General features: G+C 33.1%; 4 protein-coding genes across 6 annotated transcripts in view; 3 read left to right on the top strand and 1 right to left on the bottom strand.

Moving 5' to 3' along the window:
• Window positions 1-1,521: 1,521 nt before the first annotated feature.
• Window positions 1,522-2,886, bottom strand: LOC124543580 (probable oligoribonuclease). The gene is made up of 3 exons (XM_047121823.1): window positions 2,641-2,886; window positions 2,309-2,541; window positions 1,522-2,033 (listed from the first exon to the last, which is right to left on the bottom strand). The coding sequence occupies exons 1-3, from the start codon at window positions 2,708-2,710 to the stop codon at window positions 1,668-1,670; spliced, it is 669 nt and encodes a 222-aa protein (XP_046977779.1). The 5' UTR covers window positions 2,711-2,886; the 3' UTR covers window positions 1,522-1,667.
• Window positions 2,887-3,829: 943 nt separating this feature from the next.
• Window positions 3,830-10,446, top strand: LOC124543536 (mitochondrial proton/calcium exchanger protein). The gene is made up of 7 exons (XM_047121761.1): window positions 3,830-3,983; window positions 4,460-5,679; window positions 5,836-6,106; window positions 6,414-6,561; window positions 7,502-7,775; window positions 8,075-8,251; window positions 8,891-10,446. Exons 1-7 carry the CDS (start codon window positions 3,938-3,940, stop codon window positions 9,044-9,046), a joined length of 2,292 nt encoding a protein of 763 aa, XP_046977717.1. The 5' UTR covers window positions 3,830-3,937; the 3' UTR covers window positions 9,047-10,446.
• A 1,381-nt stretch (window positions 10,447-11,827) lies between these two features.
• On the top strand, window positions 11,828-20,197 carry LOC124543372. Of its 3 annotated transcripts, none has more exons than XM_047121573.1 (4): window positions 11,828-11,987; window positions 12,410-12,770; window positions 13,320-13,414; window positions 13,835-20,197. In XM_047121573.1, exons 3-4 carry the CDS (start codon window positions 13,325-13,327, stop codon window positions 15,725-15,727), a joined length of 1,983 nt encoding a protein of 660 aa, XP_046977529.1. In that variant the 5' UTR covers window positions 11,828-11,987; window positions 12,410-12,770; window positions 13,320-13,324; the 3' UTR covers window positions 15,728-20,197. The 3 variants fall into 3 exon arrangements, with proteins under 3 accessions (XP_046977529.1, XP_046977540.1, XP_046977533.1); XM_047121577.1 differs by lacking the exon at window positions 11,828-11,987 and adding an exon at window positions 12,036-12,186; XM_047121584.1 differs by lacking the exon at window positions 13,320-13,414 and having other exon boundaries at window positions 11,829-11,987.
• Window positions 20,198-20,366: 169 nt separating this feature from the next.
• Window positions 20,367-24,919, top strand: part of LOC124543382 (leucine zipper putative tumor suppressor 2 homolog) — a 100,603-nt gene continuing 96,050 nt past the window's right edge. Inside the window, exon 1 of the mRNA XM_047121596.1 lies at window positions 20,367-20,615. The gene's annotated coding sequence lies outside the window, so the exon portion shown is untranslated. The remainder of the gene's footprint in view (window positions 20,616-24,919) is intronic.

Genomic DNA, 24,919 nt, shown 5'->3' with positions numbered 1-24,919 from the left:
GTGCGATATAATTAGTTTTTATTTAATTTTACAGAAAAATTACATTAGATAAATTTTGCCGAGGATCTCATTTTTCTTTATTTTAGCGGGTTTCAGGGCTTTCCAGTCGCTGAGCGCCACAACACTCATAACTATACGAAAACGAAGCGTGTGCTTGAATAATATATATTTCATATTGTTCGCAAAATTCCTATATTATTTATTATACATTAACAACTCTTTTCCATGCCTCCTATGTGATAGAGCTTATAGGCGAGTTTTATTTACGTTACCCATGAAGCCTGGATAATTTCTAGGTGAGATAATTTTGGACGTAATTATATTTTCAGCAAGTATTTTCAAGATAATCTATTATTCACTTTTCTCATAGTCCAGACTGTTTAAGATCTAATTCAATGTCATAATATAAAAAAAACTGTGTTCTGTTAAATAACAGTTATTTATTTCAGTCTATCAGTTTTTTTTTTGTTAAGAATCACTTAAGAAGCGTGGTTGAATTATAGGTGGCAAACGAGCAGGAGTCTCACCTGATGGAAAGTGACTACCACCGCCCATGGACATCTGCAACACCAGGGGGCTTGCAGGTGCGTTGCCGGCCTTTAAGAAAGGTGTTCGCTCTTTTCTTGAAGGTTCCCATGTCATATCGGTTCGGAAAAACCGCCGGCGAAAGCTGGTTCCACAAAGTGGTTGTACGAGGCAGAAAATGTCTAAGAAATCGCGCTGTTGTGGATTTTCGGACATCAAGGTGGTGCGGGTGAAACTTAGAATTTTGACGAGATGAAAAATGTGAAATTCAGCAGCCGGGATTAATCCGAACAATTCCTCGGAACATTCCCCGTGAAAAATTCGGTAGAAGATGCAGAGCGATCCAACATCTCTACGCAAAGTCAAAGGATCAAGGAGATCGGAAAGGGCTTTATCGTCGATAACTCGAGCCGCTCTACGTTGGATACGGTCAAATGGAAGGAGCTGGTACTGGGATCACCCGCCCAGAGGTGAAGGCCGAATTTGCGCCTTGTAAAGTTTTAGGCGATGGGCCGACGTGAAATACTGTCTTGCCTTGCTGAGCACACCGAGCTTTTTTGAAGACAATTTGGCTTTGCCTTCCAATTGACCGCGGAACTGAACGAGGCTCGAAATATCAACGCCAAGTATTCCGATACAACCTGTAGCGGCTAACGGGCTATTTTTTTTAGCGTTTAACGTGCAAACTTGCGTCTTTTTGGGGTTGAAATGGACTAAATTTAGCCGGCCCCAGTTCGAGACTTTGTTTAACGAAGACTCGATTTCAGACACAAGTTTGTTCCGGTTTTCTTTGACGTTTTCCCAAATTATTCAAACAACTTTGGACATAAGAAACTTTTCAATACACAAAAAAAAATTGTGTAATGATAAAAGGAATACTAATTTCCCCATTGAATAACAATTCTAATTTCTGATCAAAAAAGGAAAGAGGAAGCAATTAATGCAAGAGACGCAATTTAATATGTAATTTATTGTATATAACATCCTTTTAAGTTAACAAATATACTTTTTACAAATCGTTACATTTACAACCTTCTAAGCTAGGTAGCTATTATCTGCCTTCAATATAATTAAAGTAATTCTACTGAAATAATTCTAAACCAAGCATAGCTAATTATAGTATAAAATACTAATAGTTTACATTATTCAAATTGCATAGACTCGTTTTGTTTAAATATATTTACCCTATAGTAATTTAACTCTTCTATACTCTCTTTAATATCATTTAAGCATCTGTGCTGAAACTTCTTCTGGGGTATCCTTGAATATTCTTTTTGATACCATCTCTTAGCTAATTCTTTTATAGAGCTAACATCAATAATTCTATAATGTAAATAATCATTAAGATTTGGCATATATTTACGTATAAAAAGTCTATCCATGTAGACACTATTACCGCCTAACGGACACTTTTTTTCAGGCACATGTGACTTAACAAAGTTCAATATTTGATTTTCTGCTTCCAGAACAGAAACTTTTGATTCCCGACTAGCCTTTGTCAATCCACTCTGAAAAAAAAAAAAACAAAATCAAAATATTATTGTTAACTCTTTTAATTTTTTTGCAAACTGAATGTTAACTGAACTGAACTGAATGTCAATATACTAATTATTTATTGTGTCCTAGTAGAGGCAAACACTGATTTGTATCATAAAGGAATTTTTATACAGTAATTGATTTGGAAGATATATTTTGTTGTACAGTTTACAAATAAATTAATCTATTGATAATTTCTTAACAAAAAAATATTTAATGAAAGTTAAATTATATGAACTGTTTATACCTCACCGTGTTGAGCAATGCACCATGCATTCATATTAGTGAGTATTTCATCAGGTTGATGAATTATTATATTTGGTCCTTCTGCGATCAAATTTAAATTACAGTCAGTTACTAAACAGGCAATTTCTAAGATATGATCTTTTTCCACATCTAACCCTGTCATTTCTAAATCAACCCAAACAATTCTTTTGGCCGCACTATTTGAATGTAAATTCATTTTTGTTTCTCGGTATACTGTAAAACGTTAAATTTATTTTATCGCTCTAACTATTTAACTAACCTGCAAATGAACCGTTTTTTATTCACTATGAATTTAAACAACTTCGGACTTACAGAAATGTTTTGGTGAAGTGCTTAAACAACTTCTTGTATGTAAAGTATAAAAATTACGAAGAAAATTCATTTGTAATAATTCAGAGTAACATTGAAAATTTCCCGAAAATCAGTTGTGATGGTCTAATACAAATAGTATGACACTTAAGTGTAATAGTTGTTGATAGTTGTAATACCGCTTGTTTCTGCCTATTTTCAATGTCTAAAAGACTGCCTTTGTAAAAACACGTGTATATAGTCTGTAATCCGTTACTGTTAAATGACAATTGACATATACAAGATCATAGATAATACATATATACTTTAACATAAGACTGCAAAGTGTAAGTTAGGGCCTAGGACATTCAAGGATAGACAGATCTTAGAATGTTATCCGTAATATTTAAGAGAAAATATTGATATATTATAAGTAATGTATCAATCTTAGCTATATTATCAATGTCACTGTTATTATTTACATCACTTTAAATGCATTACGTAATGAGTAAGGAAACCTTCTAGAGTTAATTTTGGTGTGTCTGCTTAATTTGGTAAAAAGCTACTATCGTAAATTTCTTTCTTTTCGTCGCAATTTTTATGACGTTACATAATTAATCTCCCACCTTTCCTTAACTTTTGTATATTATTGTTATCATTAACCTATCTCGACAACAAAACAAGTTCAAATCTAGTATCGTGATCGTTTTTTACAGAATAAATAAGTTCGCAGTTTAAGCGATTATTACATGATCCCTAACCTAATACGACACATACAAACAGTATCAGATATTTTGTATAAGAATTATGAAGTAAATATAGTACAGTATATACATTTTAGGGTATATAATGCAATAAAGTACTTGTTAAGGAAAAAAGAATGATAGTTATTAGCATATGACACAAATTAACAAAGACGAGCCAAATCACTATAAAGTAATTACGATTTTATTGACTATATTATTACACGCAATAATCATAATCATTATTTAAAGTATTTATCCTGTATAAAAATTAACGGTCTTGTTAAAAAATCTTTGGAGATTTTTGAAGTTGGGCATCATTTGTAGCAACAGCAACATTACATATATAAAATGATTTTTTTAATTATGTAATTATATACAGTTATAATAAGAATGATTATAATATATTTTTAAAATACATATACATAGGTATATTTTAAAAAAATAAAACAAATTGTCAATTTTGGTACAGATTATATAAAATATTGCTATTCTTCTAGATTGTCATGGTGCCTAAAGGTTGAATTTGTTTTTAAGTTTCATAATTTTCCTGAAGTAAGTCCAATTTAATAGGCAAAATGAATAGGATAGTGTTAAATCGTTGTCGGTGTTTAAAAAAATCCAGTAAGTAAAAGAATATTTATACATATTATAAAATAATAGTATTTTATATCGCTATAACCTTTAGTATCATTTGATTGATTATGTTATGACTTCATCAATATATAAAGTATATTTTTAATATTTTAATTTGAGTAAAACCCTTACAATATAGAAAATATCTTGTAAATTGGTTATCAACACCTTTAGTACTTATTTGTTGTCGTTTTCTAAATGTTTATGAGTATCCATAGTACATGCATTTATATTTTACTCGAGAAATCACATGGTTATTTAACATTGTTTATATTTATAATTAAGTACCAAATTCTTTAACTATTTACTAACTATCTGTGTATAAAAGATTCATGAAATAAACTTACCTACGATTTTAAGATAAAAAAAAAAACTTAACACAATTGACAATTCGTTTTACATTTGTACTACATACTTGCTTAAATAGCAATTTATAAATGTAAATGTTTTTTCTTTTATTTCAGCACTACTCTGGGAGACTAGGCAGTTCCAAAATTTTCCATACATTACACTTTCAAGGTCATTATCCTATTACACAACTCAACCCATTGGATTGCAGCATGATATAAGTCAGAAACCTTTCAATAGAAAAGTATTTTATCCTGCTTATGTAAGAACAATAGCAACAAGTAAATGTTATTATGAGAAAGAACCCCTGAAACCATCTTCTAAAGTTGAAGCCACTGTTGAAACTATAAAAAAGGAAATTGAAGAAAAAGAAAAATTACCAAAGAAAGAGGAAAAAAAGAAGAGCCTAAAGCAACGGATTATGGATGAATTGAGACACTATTATCATGGTTTCAGGCTGCTCTTTATTGAAGTAAGAATATCAACAACATTGTTGTTCAGAATATTACGGGGCCATTCTTTAACTCGAAGAGAGCATAGATTGTTGGTAACAACTATTGGTGACTTGTTCAGAATGGTGCCCTTTATTGTATTTATAGTGGTACCATTTTTGGAATTTGCATTACCAGTTTTTATAAAATTATTTCCTAATATGTTACCATCAACATTTGAGAGCCGAAGTCAAACTGAAGCAAAATTAAAACAGCACCTAAAAGTAAAATTAGAAATGGCTAAATTCTTTCAAGAAACACTAGATCAAATGGCTCCACAAGCAGGTAATAGGCATTCAGAGTTAGCTAAAGAGTTTTCTTCTTTCTTTACGAAAATCAGAACTTCAGGAGATGTTGCTACAAGTGAAGAAATAATGAAATTCTCAAAGCTCTTTGAAGATGAAATTACATTAGATTCTCTTCAAAGACCCCATTTGGTTGCATTATGTAAAGTGTTGAATGTATCAACAATTGGAACAGGTGCCATATTGCGGTTTAATTTAAAAATGAAATTGAGATCATTAGCTGCCGATGATAAAATGATTGCTAAGGAAGGTGTGGACAGTTTAAACTTCAGTGAGTTGCAACAAGCTTGCAGAAGTAGAGGAATGAGGGCTTATGGTGTATCTGAAGAGCGATTAAGGAAAGAGTTAAGAAATTGGCTGGACTTGTCATTGAATGAGAAAGTTCCACCATCATTGCTCCTATTATCAAGAGCCTTGATGGTACCTGAACATGTGCCTACAACATATAAATTAAAGGCAACAATTTCAGCATTGCCAGAACAAGTTGTAACACAGACAAAGGCTGCAATTGGTGAGAAAGAAGGCAAAGTTGACTTTAAGGTAACTTTCCATGTTTTATCATGTGTTATCTATCAAAACATTCTTGTAATAATATTGTATTCAAATTATTATGATTAAGAAAATTGATTTAAAATAATTATAAATATTTTTTGGTTAAAGTTTTCAAATATAATGTTTACATAAAAATGTTTTCAGACTAAAGCAGAAGCCATTAAATTGGAAGAAGAAAAGATTAAGGAAGAGAAAAAAGAAATGCAAGAAGCAGAAAGAGAGAAACAAATACTCGAGGCTAAGAAGAGAGAGAAAGAGGAACTTAAGGACAAAGCACCAATTCTTGATGAAGAGAGCACTCCTGTCATGGTTGATCCGGCACCTATTTTGGCCGTGGATAGTCCTCTTTCTAAACCAGAGGAAGGTCTGTCTGGCAAAGACATTGAAGTGATTGAAGACGCTTTAGAGAAATTAGGTAATGTTGGCAGTTTGCCATATTTTTTTACACAAGTTCAATGTTTTGAGTTAATATTTTTGTTGACAATGGCTTACATACTTTCTTGGAATATTGTTGAGAATTAGCACAAAAATAGCTTTAGTGCGAACAAATTGATGTTTTAACCCATGTATTTATTACAATTGATAACTATGGTGGAATTTATTATGAGTATTTGTCCTAGTATTAGGTTTTTTTCGCTTATAAATGTAAGGGTCTAGTTTACTATACTTTTCATTTCAAGTTTTTACTGAGTTCAATTTTTAAAATAGATATTTTGTTATAGCTGAACAGAAAAAGTCTCTTCTACTAGAAAAAGAGAGCATTCAAGAGCTGAAGGGAGAGTTAATGGATTATAGTGAAGATGTTAAGGAGATGAATGAAATTGTAAAGACCAAGCAGGCAGACCTCAAATTAACTAAAGGAGCCAGGAGGTTTGATCATTTAGTTTTCATCTTACTATTCTGTCAGTAGCCACCTAAAACACAGCAAACAATTTTTGATAATGAATTTGTTGCCAAAAAAATCTACATATCATGGTTGGAAGATATTATTTAGCTACATATGTACAGTTTTAGAAAAAATTACTGGCATTTTTTGAGTCTCATAAACTTACATTTGGTTGCATAATGATCTAATAGTCAAAATGTTCATTGTAACGATATATTCGTTCAATATTAAAATATACAATTGATTATTACAAATCTCAATACAATTTATTGTTATTGTTAAATCATAAAATGTAACATATTAATTACATGATGTAATTAGTTAAAAAGATGTTGTAAAAATAATAAATATTACTTCAATTTATTCAATGTGAAATGGTGCCAAGAATATTACTAATTGACTAAACTATTTAAAGATTATATGTATTAGATGTGGATAATCATAGCAGACTTGCTAGTACAGACATCATCTAATAATTTGGTTTTAAATATAATAAGTTATAATTTAGTTGATGATATTATTTCCTTATTTATTATACAATAAAAAAAATCTAAAGACAGATATTTAAATATTAACAAAAGTGATATTTATATTTGAATTCATAAATTACTCAATGATTCATAATTTTTCAATAATAATATGAGAAATTTACTAAGGAAAATATCAATTCATTAACATTATTTAGGTTATCAATGAAGGAAAAGGAAGATAAAAGGCACGAAATTATCATCTTATTATGCAACAGATAACATGTTGTTTAAAAGTATCGTTTTTAATCTTAAATACCTATTTCTATAATTTTACGTTATTTATTTATATATTATTATTTATGGCCATATTTATGATAGTAATTAAAATAATTGTTTTTTTATATATATATATCTAAATAATATATTTACACAATTTCTGTTTATAAATTTACAGATTATACCGAGCAGTTAATAACATGATCAGCAAATTAGATTCAGTGCTTATTGAACTGGAAAGCAAGGAGAAAGCTCTTTTGACTACACTGGAGCAAACAAAAACTGAGCCTGAGAAAGCTAAAGAGCATTTGATCCAGATTGACGAACTTATGCATTCCATTAAGAGTCTACAAAAAGTGCCTGATGAAGCAAAATTGAAACTTATTCAGGATGTCCTTGGAAGATTAGATGATGATTTCGATGGGCAGTTGAAGATTGATGATGTCTTGAAGGTGAGCTTTGTAGCATTTGTATTTGAGTAGGACTCATGGTAAAAAATGTTTTAGTTTATTATAAATTGTAGAGATAACAGATACAAAGAAGTTTTCTTTGTATCTGTTTTACTATATTGTATTTTTTCTGGACCTCCTCTGGGGGATCCTAATCGATCCCTAACGAAAAATAAACATAATTGTATTAGTTAAAGAAAATATGTCAAGTATATTTTGAAAAAATCTAAAGTATCTCGTTACTCTGTTATATAATGTCAATAATGTGTGTAAATAACATTGTTATGGTCAATTTGTTACAGATGTTAGAAATAATAGGTAACGAAAACGTAAATCTGTCAGAGAAGCAAATGGCGGAATTGATAGAGCTGTTAGACAAGGAAGAGATCCTGGAAGTTGAGAGTAAGATACAAAAGGCATTAGACAAAGCTGCCAGTGCAGCCAAAGAACAAGTTAAGACCAGTGAATCTGACGGAAAGGTATGTCGCCAAAATAAATAGCGTAAATTTTCAGTTTTGAGTATATCTTTAAGTTACAAGAATAAAAAAAATGGATGACTTGTATTAGGCAGTTGACGAATCCAATGATTTGTAAACGAAAATATCTATATATACTTTCATTAATGAGTGGTTTAAGAGTAGATGGTATAGGAGGACACAACACTATCATCGTATTGGCTTTAACTCACCAGTATGATAACATGAAAAAATTTTTATGTAATTTGAATGCCAAACTTCATAAAGATTGGCCGAGTCAATGCATTAAATTATATGAATCTCAAACAGAAACTATTTGTACATATATAGTCATTAACACTTGGTAAATTATATCTAAATTCTCAAACACATTTATAAATTCATTCATTCATTCATAGTGCTGTGTGTCAATTTATATGACTCATATTATCCTCTAAACAGATTTTAAAGATTTCAAATGTTTCATACACGTCACAAATTAAATTCTTTCACTAATTTACTTTTTTTTGCCCAATTGAAAATTAACTTGGCCACATAATTCTTTTGATAAATTTGTATTGTTTACACATACAAAGGTTCATTTTAAGACCCTTTATTTCCTCATTGTATGGCTTTAATAATATTTCTTATTCTTATCATCAGAGTCTATTCGATCTGATCCGAGAAGCGCAGAGACGACGAGAAATGAAGAAAGCTGTTGAAAAGTTTGGGGAGCAACGGAACATGCCCAAGAGTGAAGATATTGTCACCAATCACGAGGAAAAGGCCAAACGGCCAGAGAGCCACAATAAACCTTGACTTTCCTAGCTTAAACATTTTATTTCTAGTAATGTTGTAAATATGTTATGTCAATTGGTTTGAGGGTTTATGCTTTCATGCCATTTTGCTGCGGCAAACTTGCATGAATGCAAAAGTTAAGAGCTTGAATAAGGTATTTGACTATTTACTCAGAACAATTTTATGTGTTGTTTTTTTTCTGTAAGATTATTTATCAATTTTGTAAGATTATGTCAACATACAAAGTGTATTATATAAGTAATAATTTGTGATAATAAATGAAAATTAAATTATTTTGATTTGCTAATGTTTTGAAACAAACAATAAATTTTAACTAAACTAAATGAACTTTAAACACATATACCTATGGTAAATATTTATTAATAAAACATTAATGTATGTTGCATGAAATATCGTAAGAATAGTCAAGTACTCTTATCTTTCTCTAGGTTTTGTTCTGGACCAGATATAATGGTGCGTCAAGTGTCTCGCGAAGTAAATGAACGTAGAAAAATTATTGATGTGTTACCTTAATGACAATAAGCATTTTTTAAATCACATTTTCACATCATTCTGTACATAACTATTATATTATATAATAACACATTGATTCCACACCGTACAAAGTTACTGTTCATATAATATTTTTATTCTTTGGTATTTATGGTTCTGTTTATTTTGGTTATTTCAGAGTTTTATTGTTATTATTTATGCATTTCTGTGATCAATGTTCAGTAAGTTTATTTTATTTAGTTTAAAAGTATTAGCACAAATTGCTGCTTCGTGTATAATGCATACACTTGTTTTCAAACAATAAAATTTTCCCCCTTTTTATTTTGAGTACCGTTTCACTACAACTAATTCTTGCTATGGCAAAAATGTCATTTTAACTCAATGATGATTGGCATTTTTGGAGTATATAGAAAATTGTGAAAATTACAATTCATATTTATAACCTTTGTATTAATAACTTAATTATAATAAATGAATTAAAAGAAACAACTTGGGACAGCCTTGTTTTTCGTATGTGCTTATTGTTAAGTTTTTAAATATAAAAAAAATAATGTAATAACTTATCTTTCAAAGCAATTTTATGTTGAGCAAAAATTACAATTTTTTTTACTAAAATAAGTACATGAAGACCACTAAAGTACCACCGTTTTCTTAAAACATTTGGTTACTTTCTGTACAGGTTACAATTAAATTAATATACATTGAAATGTGTATTTCATTTCACATTAGAAAAAGTATTTGCATATGATGCAAAAATATTTAGACATTTCTTCGAAATCTATTTATATTGGTTTATAGTTATAAAGAGGAAGCATAAAAGCGATGTATGTAAATGATTTTCGTTTTGAATAGATGTTACAGACAAGCTGTAAAATATTACGATAATACAGATGTCTTAAGATAACCTGTTTGTGTGTTTTATTTTTAATTCTTCTTCATATATAGTTATTAGTAATTTATGCAAGACACATACAATTACATGCGGTATCCGTACTAAACAAGACAAAGAGGATGATGGAAAAATTAACATGACATAGACTGGCTAAATTCTTAATTAATGTTTACGGATACTATAAAACTCGGCTGCTAAGAACTTAATCACAAGGTCTGCTGAGAAACAGGATTGTGAAATACCTGATGAATGCGAATACAGTTATTTATAGTTATTCTAAACAATATTATTTCATTGCATGAATATATTTATTAAATAATAAACGTAAAATAGTTTTCAATGGATTATAAACGCTACAACTAAGTATGCCGAATTGAAGTTAGCTCTCTGATATGTTCAGGTATCCTAAATTATATACATATTAGATGGCGCGGCGTTGGTAGTCATTATAATGACGTCCACTTCATAACCATACGTTTTGTCTGTATTGATAAAAAAACAACTTATACGGAACTATACATAATAAAGATTACAATCGATCAAGTTCAGCATCAGCTTGAACTTACAATATAAGCATCTTAAAATAAAAGATAATACAGATTTACTTAAATTACTTTATAAATGTCTATGTAATGGCAAATAAATCTTTAAAGATATCTGTTGCACGCCAATTTGGATTTAAAGTATACAATATTAAATAAACTCTGAAAGCTTTGGATAAGTTTATTTCCAAGGTATGATATTCAAAGTAAAGTTATTTTACAGATTGATATTAGTGATCCAATCTAGAACTTCCAGTCATGTAGGTACTGTTTTTGTTTTAATAATTCTAGTAATTTAGTATGATAGCAATCTCTATGTAAAAATATTTTAATCAATAATTGTATTATTGTATTTTAACATTGGATCCTTTTTTCTATTTTATATGGTATATGGTCACCACCACCCGTAGCCAATGGCACTGTAAGAAATATTAGTCATTCCTTACATCGCTAAAGCGCCATCAACCTTGGGAACTATGATGTTATGTGTCTTGTGCCTGTTACACTGTTTACACTGGCTCACTCAACCTTCAAAGCGGAACACAACAATACAAAGTACTGTTGTTTGGTTGTACAATATGTGATGAGTATGTGGTAACTACCCAGACAGGCTTAAACAAAGAATTCTTACATACTTTTTTTAGAATTTAAAATAATTTAAATAATGGCGGTCTAAATATGGCGCGAAAGTCATGATGACGTCAGAAAATCAGTATTACTATTGGTTACCTTTCGAAATTGTTGCCCAATAGCATACTAGGCACACATTTCCACGAATCATATGCGACAATCGATATAATCATGAAATCACGGGCTTTTAGTCGGCCATGTTTAATAGATTAAAAAATTGAAGCATTGTCATTGGTCGATAGAGAGACGTCATTTCAATCTTTTGACGGCGTTGCGCAAATTATAATTTTTGACTCTCACTCATTGCGGCTGCCATGTTTTTTTTCATGTGGGGTGTATGTGTATAGAAACTATCATGATAATTTCACCATATAAACTACTAAGGGTAAGTGTATAATTTTTTCTAAACTTTTAACAAACCCACGCGGAAGTGCATCGCGCAACCATAGTGAAAGTGTATCATGTAATACTGTCGTGTTCTTGTGAAATTGTATCGTCTCATTTCTAACTCGCAAGTACCTAACGACTGTGTCAACATAATTAAGGATTTAGATGTTGCGCGGCTATCTCTTTGTTGATGTCAGGTAAATATATTACACGTGAGGTCGTATTCAATAATGGCGTGTATAAGTATAAAGCAATACAGCCCTTGCCTCTGTGACGTTTGTTTGGCGCCATCGACCCATTTAGCGCGGCGGGGCGGGTATGGGTTTCCATGAAATTCTTTGTGCCCTTGCAAGTCATATAATGAACATTGCAACAAAACAACACGTGACATCATAATAAATATAAACGTTTATTTTACAGAAGCAAGGGGTGCACTAAGTGCGTCATTCGTTAATAGCTAGTGACAATGAACAAAATTTACTAAACGCGAAGACCGACTCGAGAGCAAACTACGAACCACTAGCAAAGATTAGGCCAAAGAAATAAGGATGTTTTAGTACGCTCGCATCCTAAGGATCGATATAAGCACACGGCCCCTGGCAATTGAAAAATGGACATTCGATTTTTGAGCATTATGATTGTGTTTGATAGCAGCAAAGATTATATCGGGCAGGATGCGTAAGCATAAGAGAGGGAGCCAGGCCTACGCCTGCTGGCCTGCTACATCCAGAGAACTGCACCTGATTCCGCACTCCATCTGATACTTGCACACAATACACAGGTAAGCTGTTAAACCAAATAATTTATTATGATAAATCTGTTGACATTGCATACATCACCTTACATTACTCATGTATTATGTGGTATGTTTGTACACAAATAAATATAGATGTATGTTTCTAAGGACTTAAATTAAACAATATACCTTAAAGTCCAAGACAGGGCATTGGCCTTTTTAATAAACTCAATTTAGATTTAAACCAAAATAAAATAAAAATATATATTACCAACACCTCTGATATATATTTAGGATTAGTACAAGGGCTAAGGTCTATTTCTAGTAGACAATATTTAAAATTAGCACATTCAATCACAATTATTGAAAGAAAAAATAGGCTATAATAGATTGTTAGTTATCAGTAACAACATCATTAGCAACTTGTTAAGTAATTAAACTAAAGATAGCTAATTACTAGGCACTGCTTAACATTAATGTAAAATTGTAAAGAATTTGTAATACAATCATTAGGGCACATTAATGTTAAGAACAGTATTTGTAATACTTTGATCAGTCTTAGATTACTAATTTATTATTTTCTCTGCTGTGAAGAGGATATGCAGTGCCCAATTGTTCAGGAAAGGGACCGTAACCGGGGAAATGTTAAAATGAAGACTATTAACACTTTTAAGAATTCTTATAAAAAGGTCGGTCAAGTATTGCACTATAGATCTGCACGGAGAGTTTAATTCACAGGCAACATTTAAATTAGTAACTTGTCCCTTGTATGTTATTGGAATTATGTTTATTAGCATGTGTTGTCTGTGAAGTGCACTTGAAGTTTTTTGTTTCCCTTGGTTTGCATATATCCTCTTTTTGTTCCATTGTTTCATGCCTATGATTTTTTTCTTGCATATCAGTTATAATAATCAAAGTAGTATCTTACTCATATTAGCATATCTCCTAAAATGATCATATAATATGTAGCTCCATCATTCATTAAAATTATATTGTTTATAATATATCTTGCATTTTCACCTTTTTTATTAGCAACATTATAAAATGAATTGTTATTAAAAATAATAATAAGTCTAATATATTAAATATGTATATGTTAAAAATTTCAGGAGTCTAATCTGGACAACATTGTTGATCAGCTGTGCACAAGACTTCAAGATATTAAAGATCAAGAAAGCGCGTCGCTAATAGGCATGCCCACGTGTTCTTTGGAACAAACAGAGGCTGTGCGTCGATATTACGCTGCATTCCCGGCTCTAAAGAAAGGACAAGAGTCGCCATTGCAGTATTATTTGCCGCCACCGGCCTGGTGTCGTAAAAATACGCCCGATACGAAGGTCAAGATGCAAAGTGAACTCTCAATGTCTAAAGATTGGAATTCCAAAAATAAAAAATTTTGTCCCGGCAAAGAACGTCGAAACTCGTACCACGGTCAAAAAAAGAATAACAGAAGACGTTATAATAGTTACACTAGATCATTTGAGAGTAAAGAAAATCTCCCTGAGTGGATGACGCACGAAGGCGTTTGGGATATGGAAACTCAAGATCCCGTTAAGGAGTTCATTAGGGCAATAGCATTGGATGAAGGTTATGGTACTTGTGAGAACACGGTGACTGACGATATTAAAGATATAACCCAAGTAAAGTTCAGATTTAAAGAAAACATGGTGCCCGACTGGGATGACAGCCTCGACCTCGATGCTGAGTGGGTCATCACAGATGATTTAAACCCGCGGGCGAGGTCTCCAATGGAGGAAGAGCTATACGCGAAATTCGAAGCGAAGTTCGATAGAAGCATCGAGGCGCTCTGGTCGAAAGATCAGAATACTCCAGATGACGAGTATCAGGACCTGCCGATCGATTTTCAAGATTTACTCTCGTCACCCTCCGATCATCTCTTCGCCGATCCGTCCGCCGAGAAGTGCAGCATGATCTCGCTTACCGAGAGCATTTGGTCTAACGACGTCGCTGACGTTCCGAGTGGCGAGCGAGCCGACCGTGCCGACTCGCCCACCCTCATCGCCGAGGGTCTTCACGACCGCTTCCGCCCGCTCAACATCGACGATAGGGAGCCGCCTTGCCCGCGCGAGATTGAGTCTTTCTCGCTTTACGATGGCGACGAGCTGTACGATGCGCTCTCCACCGTCGCTAAGACGATGCGCTCCTTCACCGCCATCAATCACAGCCGTGACCGTAGCGGCTTCGTCGAAGTGCCGCCACGGCGCCGTAGAGACGAGCCGCCGGTCGCGCCGCCCCCCCGTGCGCCGCTCATCACGCGCACGCCCGTCGAGCGCGAAGATCTACTCACATCTGCGCGTACACATTTCCGCCCCATCCGTCGAGAGGCCGAGGCCGAGCCGACGCGCTACGCCGACGGCGACACTTTTGACATCCGCGGCGACCTCGACCCCGTCGAGTTCCGACGCAGCGAGTCTGGTGGTGTCTACCTCGGTGGGTCGCTCGAGCGGTATCTCGAGTACCGCGTTGCGCGGAGCATCGACTACGGCCGTCTCAACCTGACCGCCGCGCAGCGTTGCCCGGATCTAGACGATCCTGGCTTTCGGCTGCGTTTCCCGGTGCGCCAGATCGACGCCGGCGTTCAAACGGAGCGCCGCGCGGACGCCGCCTGGGAGTGCGACGAGTGCGGCGGCTCCGCCAAGAAAATGCGGCCGAGTGCAATCCGCAGCATCTGGAGCGAGTCGCACGCGTGCGAGTGCGGCGGCGCGGTGGGCGGGCCGGGCGGCGGGCCCGGCGAGCGCGCCGCCGCGCCGCCGCCCGACGAGCTGTCTCGCGAGTGGGAGGAGCTGCTGGAGGACATCAGCGCGGCGCACCGGCTGTACGCGAGCGAGGCGGGCGACGCGTGCGACGACGCGGGCGTGGGCGCGGACCGCAAGCGGCGCCACAGCGCGGCGCTGCGCTGCGCCGCGGCGCCGTGCTCGCACCCGCACGCGCGCTTCCTGCACTGCTGCGCGACGGCGCTCGACCGCCCGCTCACGCGCTGACCGCCCGACGCCGAGCCCGAGGAGCACGCGCCGCCCGGTTATTCGTTAGTCGGTCGTATTCGCTTTTGGTATAGTACCCCTCGAAGTGCGTAGTTTGTAAATTCGTTTCGATCTTTCGATATTCAATTGTAATTAATGTGCGACGAGACCATCACAACCTAGATTTTTCCTTTTCGAGGGTGACGCGACATTTGCCCGATGAAACTAATATTATCCGATCTGTTTAAGTGTTTGACTGACTATCGTTTTTTTTATGTAGACGAATATTTCGTCTACCTGTAGTGCCTTGTTCGTAATATTAAAGATAAATTGACGTAAAATGACAATTTTCCTCTAGAAATGCTTCAGGCACTACGACCGACGAATAGAATAACTCGGTAGCGAAACGTTGTCAGTATCGTTTCGAATATGTTGGAATCGTTTTTTACTTCGGGTGCAAATTTAACGTTTAGCAAATAGTTTCATATGTTTGTGGCATGTTACGAGAGAAGAGGTCAGCTTAGCACAGTATTTACAGGAACTTCATATAGTATTAACATTGAATTCAAAATCACTAGCTACTATAATGTGATCTTTAGAGGAAACATATTGGCATTAGAAACTGTAAATTATGAAATCACAACTTCAATATGTGAATATTGTGTCAAGGTGGCCTTTATCGATTATTTCTTTTACTGAACGATTATATTACGTTCTTTGTATATATCGCCTATCGAACTTGTTCTTATATGAAAATTAAAGTAATTATAATGTCTCTTCCTGTTAATCATGTCTCTGGTAACAGGAGTGGGGATTCAATATAAAATCGCACTATTTCAACACAATACATTGAATGCGCTTGAGTTTCCAAAAATGTTTGATGTTTCCATTTTCAAGTCGCAGTGTAATGAAAAATAGCAATAATGATAGATTAAATTAGATTCCTTAACTTACCAAGTTACGGTCGAGATTCAAAAGGGCTAAACGTGCTAACATATCGTATGATTTCTAAAAGTTGAAGACGGGATAATTGATTGATCATGTTAGTTTGTTTTCTTTGTAGCGATTTTATATTGATGTAGGGATACTTAATGAAATGCTGCCGCTTATACATTTTTATTGTTTTATTAAATAACAAGTATTCATTGAAAATGTATTTTTATAGTTTATCATAGTTATACCGAACTTATTATCTGTTGGCCTGTATTTGTATGATTTTTTGAATTGTATAAATATTTTCGATCTGTTAAAATTTTATTATATACTTTGAAGCGATAGCATTTCATTTTGAGTATTAGGACGATTCTAATATAATTCTTACAATAATATCGTCCCAAGTTGTTTATACAATTTGTTAATGTGAAACTAGTTAACAGGTATTTTATTTTTTGTTAGTATTTTTTCGTTTTGTTTTCTGACAGTCAAAATTCATAAAAAAAGTATGGTAGCAAATTTATTTTATATAAAAAAAAAATGGAGGCATGAAGTATAAGGGAGAAGAGCATCTGGACGGTCAGTGTTGGGCACTTGGTTTACACATAAAATTGACGAATAATGTAGCGTTATATAAAGTATACATAAAACTAGCTGCAAATGCTGCTTTTATTTATTGGAAGTGTCTAATGCTGATATTGCTTTGGCAAAAGTCTGGGTGCTATATATATTAGTATTCGTTATTAAGAGGCAGTGGACGTTTTGTTTTAATGGTTTGTCCAGTATGTCTTAAGTTTTATACGCGGCGATTTTATTGAGTAGCCGCATAATTAATGGTAGGATGGCAGATAAGTGATAGTTGGAGGGTTGGGTAAGGATTGAACTCACATCTGCCTCTAGTAGTAAAGTGTCAAGTTTTTTTATGAAGTTGGACAATGTTTAACTTTGGGGCGTTTAGCATCGCTCCTTAGTGCGTTATGTGAAGAGATGGGACGGTGGTTTGTAAGGTGATCTTCGATAGTTATATTTACAGTCCCTGTTCAATATTTTTTATAATTTATCAATATATATCATGTACTTGATTTCACTGTAAACTGTTTGCATTATTGGCAAAATGTTATTTCATATTAAAACAGCATGCAAAATAAATTTAGAGAATATTGAACAGTGATAACATTAAATTGTAATATAATTTACAGCTCCAAATATGGATTGTAACAGTTCATATAGGCGTAACTGTTATCATATAGTTTATGTAAAGCGTAAGAAGTGTATATGTTATATTTTGTAATTTTTATTGGAGTCTTTGGTATATCGCCTTTTTATAGAGCCCAATTTTACCTACATCGTGTTTTTATAATACACTGGTAACATTGTGTCTCTGTGGAGGACTCTCACATATCATTTATTTATTTCATTTAAAAGTCTTTCTTTAATTATTACATTTCATATATTTCATAACTTTGCTACGTTTTGTCGTGTTTATGTATTTATTATCTATACATATATATGTATGATTTCTGTAGTGTGACTTCTGTTTGTAATAACTGAAAATCAAAAAATAAACAAAAAAAAAATATGTCATTGCAGAAAATGCATTGGTATGACAATTGTATATATTTAATATGTGAAGTTAACTTATAAGTCATTTCAGTTTTATATAATATATTTATTGTTTTTGATTTGTCGTGTCTGAAATATAAAAGCTAATATCTTTATTATTCGAGTAACAGTATGTTCTCGACATGTTTCGGACAGGGCAACACTACTCTGTATGACTTATCAGAATAGAAATGAGCAAAGTTGATATTTTTAATCTCATCAAACTAATGAACTCACTTTTCATTTTATATCATTTAATATTATAAAACCATCTCTGTTTTCATTTTGTTCCGTCATAGGTCATATTATATTGTACTTATTCCATTAACGATATTTGCTAAAGAATACTTGAAAAAAAAAACTTTCAGAAAATCCAAAAAAAAAAATTGTAATAATTATAGTCAAGTTCGCATATAATATTATGTTCGATTAGCTCTTAATCTAATGTAATGTGCCTGTGCACTTGATCTGTGTGTTTATCCTTAACATCTGGATATTAGTTGTATTGTGACAACACTAGTGTTGTTTTTAACAACTGACGGGCTTGTGATGACCTTAGATGGGGACATTAAAACCAGGTTGTTGCAAGTCCAAAGTAATATGCATCAATAAAGTTGTTGTAACCGACGAAACTATTTCCATAAGTGCTGGTATATATTGGCGTGTATATTTCGATAACACTATATTGATGAAATACGAAGACCTATCGACTGCGACACATTTACCAGACAATATTCCACAATGTATACGATTTAACTATTTTTTGACGAACCCAGCTCATCAACAAATCAATTGGCACGGCATGAGTGGATAAAATAACTACCCGTGCCTGTTCCGCGCTAATATGAACCAGCTCTTAAGACGATATGTAACGAGTTTGCAACAACTTTATTGATTCCATATTGATGTCGCCTCTAGGTTCGCTTGTAACAATTTCAGATTAAGTATGAACGGAAACCTAATGTTACTTATGTACTAAGATTGATGTTTTTTATAAATACGGCAAATATTATATTTCTGTATAAATGTGGAGCCTGACAAGAGTTTCCGACTTTCGTATTTATAAAAAGCATTAGGAGGATGTGCACTGTTTAAGGTTAGGAAATTGAAAAATAGAGAGAATAATAGAGGCGATTCTAGTTATAGTCCCCTAAGTTATTTCACACTTTATAAACCACGATATAACACTTAGTGGTGAATGAGCTTTTTGTCAGTATGTATTTATAATTCGATTTGTAAAATTTCACTTCGGCGAATAATTACTTCCTAATATCATGTTGAGATGAGAGCAGTAAGTTTTTCTATTCATCATTTTCGAGACACGTCGCTAATCACCACACGTTAAAAACATTTTCAATAAAAAAAGAATATAAAAATGCATGTAGATATTTCTAAAGACTAAACCTCCATTGCTCTCGTCTCAAGAAAAACATGAAACAAGTCGGCTTGTAACCGATCGCCGAAGATAGCCTTGGTTACATGCATATTTGTTACTGTTCATCTCAATATATTATTTCTTTTGTTTCCAAAAATCTGTAATTCATTAGACAAAAGTATCTTGTAAACCGGGGTAGTAGCAGTACTTAAGGGATTTCACATTTTTTTTCTTTGGTGCCAAAATAGACATGCTGTGCAACTAAGACCATTTTGCACCATACACACACATGCCAATACCCACGTAAAATGCAAGTTTTGTACTAGCTATATTTCTGCAAATATAATTCATTACGGATGAAATACGCGTATTTTGGCACCAACTGTTTCATTTTTTTAATATGTAGACGATTTAGGTTAGACGTTAAATTTATAAAACTGAATATTAAGATGATACAACCGTTACTAAATCGATTAGAAGTGGTTATCCCTGAAAATAGTTACCATTTTCGTTTACGTTAGGTTGTGCTCACTACTCTGGTTCTTGCCACCTTTGGGAAGATAATAAACATAAACAAATCACTTATTTAGTTTTATTTAACCATATTTGTTGAAATCCCCTATACTAACGAAAATTACTAATATTTACAACATACGAGAATTTTAGATTGACGAATAGTGGGCGAAGTTGCTACTAAAATCAAGTCTATTCTAGCGGACTCTGCAGTCCTTGTCTTGCGTTCGCGCAGAAATGAGAGAGCACTATACAAAAACCACAGTTTACACTTTCATCCATTGAAATGCACGCGGTGCTTCGTTGAGAGCGAGCCACGCCGGTTTGTCTTAAAATATAAGAAGCTGCTGTTATCGGTAGTAGAATAATTATTATTTACTCATTTATTCCATAAATTGACTGTGACATTGTGACTGTAGACAGTGGTATTGAACTGTTCGTGTTGTTAATGAAAAAAAGTTTACTATTATACTGGTTGCTGATAAGGTAAGCTTTGTATGCTTTTTTTGATAAAAGTTAACGAAATTATGGTTATTTTATTTCTGATAATCAAATTTTATAGGTTATTATACTTATTTTTTTATTTCAATTTTATTTAGTGTATAATAACCCTACACAATTTTAATTGGGAATTGTTGCTTAAAAATATAGTATTCTATTAATTAGATTTTCATTAGTTACTGATGAATATAATCGCACAGAATGTTGAGAAAATAAGGTACAGAAACTCTACGATATATAAATAAATAATTTATAGATAATAAATATTGAAGTATTGTTTTGAAATAGATGTATAAATCAATGAAAATATTGCAAATACGTTTATTCAATTTTAAATATATTATTTATTTTAAAGACAATAATATCAATATTTATCGCTTATAAGCATATTTTAGGAATAAAGGTATCCAATATAGTAAGTATTATTGATATTCTTAATAATCATTAGAGTTGAGTGATAGGTATTTTTAAGAGTGAAGCATACGCTATGGAGAACCGTTACAAAATTAATCGTCTTTTTTAAATATGAAGCAATACTTAAGTCAATAAACAAACGGCTTGCGATATTACAAATGGGATTTCTTACTTTTTAAAATTAAGCCTTTTAATTTAATTTTTGAACCGGTTGCGCTATTATTGGTCGGCAGAGCAAATATATTGTTTTGGAATGACTGGATCATTCCAAAATGGATTGGTTCAGAATTACATGGACATGTTGTTCCAGCAGTCACACCTGACAGCACACCTGAGTGTCCATTGAATGATATAAGGTTTTCTTATCTAGTTCCTATTTAAGTATTGATTGTTGAAATCGAAAAAATTCATGTGAGATTAGGGGGTGTCGAAAAACTCCAAAATCGACCCGCGTATCCAATTAATGGATGACCTCTAATACCCCATTAATGAATCAATTCTATAGTGTAAAGGTTGGGTTGTCAATACTTTTTTATTTGTTATGTTTGCATAGAAATTCAGGCTTACTTCTTGGCTCCATTGTAAGTCAATCCGTGAGTTAAATACAAGCCAGTTACACGTGTTAGCCAAGGACAAACCTAGATAGGAGCGTCCATACAAACAGGCTGGATATTTATTTAAATAAAACAACTTTTTCCCAACGCAACTCTATTTGTATTTTTCTTTTTTGATGTCTACTTGTACTTTTAGTTTTAAAAGAAAGCCAAGGATAATCGTTGGTAACTTTTGTTGTACCTTTAACTTTTAATTTATTAATTAGTTAGTCCTATTTTTAAAAACATATATAAATATATACATTACATTACATAAGGTCTAGTCGTATATCGTGATGTATGTATTGTAATTTACTTGGCATTTATGTGATAAATGTTATTATGGCATAACACTTTGGGATTTTATATTGTTTTCCATATGTATTACTAAATGAAACAATAACGTCGTAATCAGTGTTATTCAAATTACGAATATTCGACAATATGTTCCTTCTGTAAAAGGTATATTTGCTTAAAACAGGATGTCGTAAGAACATCTACCGAGTAATCGTGCAGTATTACGTACATAAGTACAAAGTGGCCCTAAATATAAAGATTTTGTCCCGTTCAAAGAAATCATTTTTGGTTGACTTCAATAAAGGATGTTCATTTCGATCGTCGTTTTACACTTTTTTAGATTTTATTTACACTCTAAATAGACTAAGTTATGAAAAATTATACAGCTATTAAATGTATATATGTAATATGACGAAACATATTGTGTGCTATGTAACTTGAGAATTTAGGTACTTTTCGACCGATTAAAATGTTAATATTAATGGTTAAGTAGCAATTTTCTTACGATATAAGATACATGTAAGTACCTATTATTTATTATTATTTTCATGCAAACTACTGATAAAATATGGATCATCATACAATCACTAGTGTTAGGCAATTTGAATAAACAACGAAGTTCTACTTACATAATAGGTAATGCAATAAGCCTTGATTGACTTCAACGAATATTCACTATTACCTATATACAAGCATTGTATAATATATTCATGATCTAATTTCTTATAAGTAAAAAAAATAATTATTTAAAGAATAACTTAAAAAAAATATGTTGATGAAAATGGCACAAAAATATATAAGTACCTAATAAGTAATATTTTACTGAAAAATGTTGGAGTAATTGAATAGTACCAATGACGTTTTGAAGAGTTTTTGAATAACGAGGACCTTCAATAGGGTTTATCGTTCAAGTCCATTTCTATTTTAGCGCAGTGATTTGTAAAATAACGTTTTATTTTTGTCACGACGTATATCTCTGTACCTATATAGTTTAGAAAATATATTGATTACTATATTGTGCTTTTACTTTAGGTAACTATAATCGTTTACGTATCACTAAACGGCCAGTTTTGTTAATTTCGTACAAGGGATCGGCGGCTGACGAGACCTACATATATAACTAAATGATATTACTACTAAATTATACTTTACTAAGTATAATAATTTAGTAAATAATTATACGTTACTTGAGCTGAGATGGCCCAGTGGTTAGAACGCGTGCATCTTAACCGATGATTGCGGGTTCAAGCCCTGGCAAGCACCGCTATATATATGTGCTTACTTGTGTTTATATGTAATTCATCTCGTGCTCGGCGGTGAAGGAAAACATCGTGAGGAAACCTGCATGTGTCTAATTTCATCGAAATTCTGCCACATGTGCATTCCACCAACCCGCATTGGAACAGCGTGGTGGAATATGTTCCAAACTCTCTCCTTAATGGGAGAGGAGGCCTTAGCCCAGCAGTGGGAAATTTACAGGCTGTTACTGTTACTGTTACTATACTTTACTTGCTAACGACAAAAATGACTTTTTCGTCCACATTTTAATTGTTTTTGTGTATTACTTATTTTGTTTTTGAAATTATATGTTTACAAATTATTAGTGAAAAACTGAAAATCAAGATTAAGAATTGTTATACGATTAACCTTTTCTATCTATAATAACAAATATAGAAGATTGTTATTTTATAAAAAAAATAGATAATTTATGACTCATTAGTGAGATTAGATATACTGATAGGGAGAGCTGTGCGCTCGATAGCCGCCCACACACAGACCTATAATTATCCACCATTGTCCACAATACGATATAAACCTTCATGTAACGCGCATTCTTCGAGATTTAAGATATAACTTCTAGTCATTACTAGCCGTTTCTTAACGCTTCGCCTATAGGGATGCGATACTTCAATACAACTGCCATCGCTGCAGTGTGGGCACAATAAAAGTTCCAATTATATTGTATGTAACTTATAACTCTGATTATATTGGTTGGTGTAATTAAGGGTTCAATTGCTAACATCTTCGAGCTTTCATTTTCATACCTAGTATATATACTAATATTATAAATGCGCCAGTGACTTCTGTCTGTATGTTACGATTTGAAGTCGTCGTATGCAATTTATTCATTTTGAAAATATGCTATTGGGTTTGGGTATTATATATTAAAGTCGTTATTCTCTATATACAAAATAAGCAGTATGTGCAATGGGAGCCATTTTCTCCGTGTCAGTGCAACGATCTTCACTTACTTATGTCTATTACATAATTTAATGATAACCTAAACCCTAAAATACCAAGATGGCAATGAAAATTCGTGACAAGTTGAATTCCACTTGGGTGAAGCTGCGGATTCTCTGGTCCATCCAAACAAAAATTTATACTTTTCAGTAGCAGCTCCAAGTTTGGAGATTGGCCTTCATTGCTTTCCCACGTCTCGGAAAGCCCGCAGTCGTTGGTTATACGCCTGAACTCATTACAGTCGCTTTGGATTTGCCATTCTATCAGATTATTTATGAGAGTCAGGTAAAAGAGAAGTATACTTACCAATTAGTGTTTGGGCACTCACATATTGCATTCTAATATGTGGTGTGCAGTTGGCTTGTCCCGCTTTATATTATAAATTTAGAACAATTTTTAGTTCAATAATATTTTTTACTTAGTACGCTGTTACATGTCTCTGATCATATAACGCTGACATGCTATCTAAATCAAATATTACTCTAGACGGCGCCTTAAATACTGCACAATTAACATTAAAATAGCAACATTACGGTTTATATTGTTTTATAACTATTTCTTCACTTTTTTAAATATTTTATGTAAATTTGTTTCGTGTACAAAGCTTAATTTTCATATATATTTTAAAAAAATAGCTACCATTAATATGTGGTAATGTGTTGGCTAAGGAATCATTATTATTATTTTTAAAAAAGCTTTATAAATATATCAGCGAAAAGTAGAACAGAAAGCCGATTAAGCACC

This window comes from Vanessa cardui, chromosome 3 (assembly GCF_905220365.1).
Source record: "Vanessa cardui chromosome 3, ilVanCard2.1, whole genome shotgun sequence".
Classification (NCBI taxonomy): domain Eukaryota; kingdom Metazoa; phylum Arthropoda; class Insecta; order Lepidoptera; family Nymphalidae; genus Vanessa; species Vanessa cardui.
The sequence above is the reverse complement of the archived record's forward strand: the minus strand, read 5'-3'. Positions and strand labels throughout refer to the sequence as shown.

What these genes read in the sequence shown, in the direction of transcription:
- LOC124543372 (XM_047121573.1), top strand. Translation starts at nt 13,325, where the DNA reads ATGCAGTGCCCAATTGTTCAGGAAAGGGACCGTAACCGGGGAAATGTT. An exon ending in TTAAGAATTCTTATAAAAAG is followed by an intron (nt 13,415 to 13,834) that starts GTCGGTCAAGTA and finishes TAAAAATTTCAG; the next exon opens with GAGTCTAATCTGGACAACAT.
- LOC124543536 (XM_047121761.1), top strand. Translation starts at nt 3,938, where the DNA reads ATGAATAGGATAGTGTTAAATCGTTGTCGGTGTTTAAAAAAATCCA. An exon ending in AGACGCTTTAGAGAAATTAG is followed by an intron (nt 6,107 to 6,413) that starts GTAATGTTGGCA and finishes ATTTTGTTATAG; the next exon opens with CTGAACAGAAAAAGTCTCTT. An exon ending in TTAACTAAAGGAGCCAGGAG is followed by an intron (nt 6,562 to 7,501) that starts GTTTGATCATTT and finishes ATAAATTTACAG; the next exon opens with ATTATACCGAGCAGTTAATA.
- LOC124543580 (XM_047121823.1), bottom strand. Translation starts at nt 2,710, where the DNA reads ATGAATTTTCTTCGTAATTTTTATACTTTACATACAAGAAGTTGTTTA. An exon ending in CACTTCACCAAAACATTTCT is followed by an intron (nt 2,542 to 2,640) that starts GTAAGTCCGAAG and finishes AACGTTTTACAG; the next exon opens with TATACCGAGAAACAAAAATG. An exon ending in GCATTGCTCAACACGGTGAG is followed by an intron (nt 2,034 to 2,308) that starts GTATAAACAGTT and finishes TTTTTTTTTCAG; the next exon opens with AGTGGATTGACAAAGGCTAG.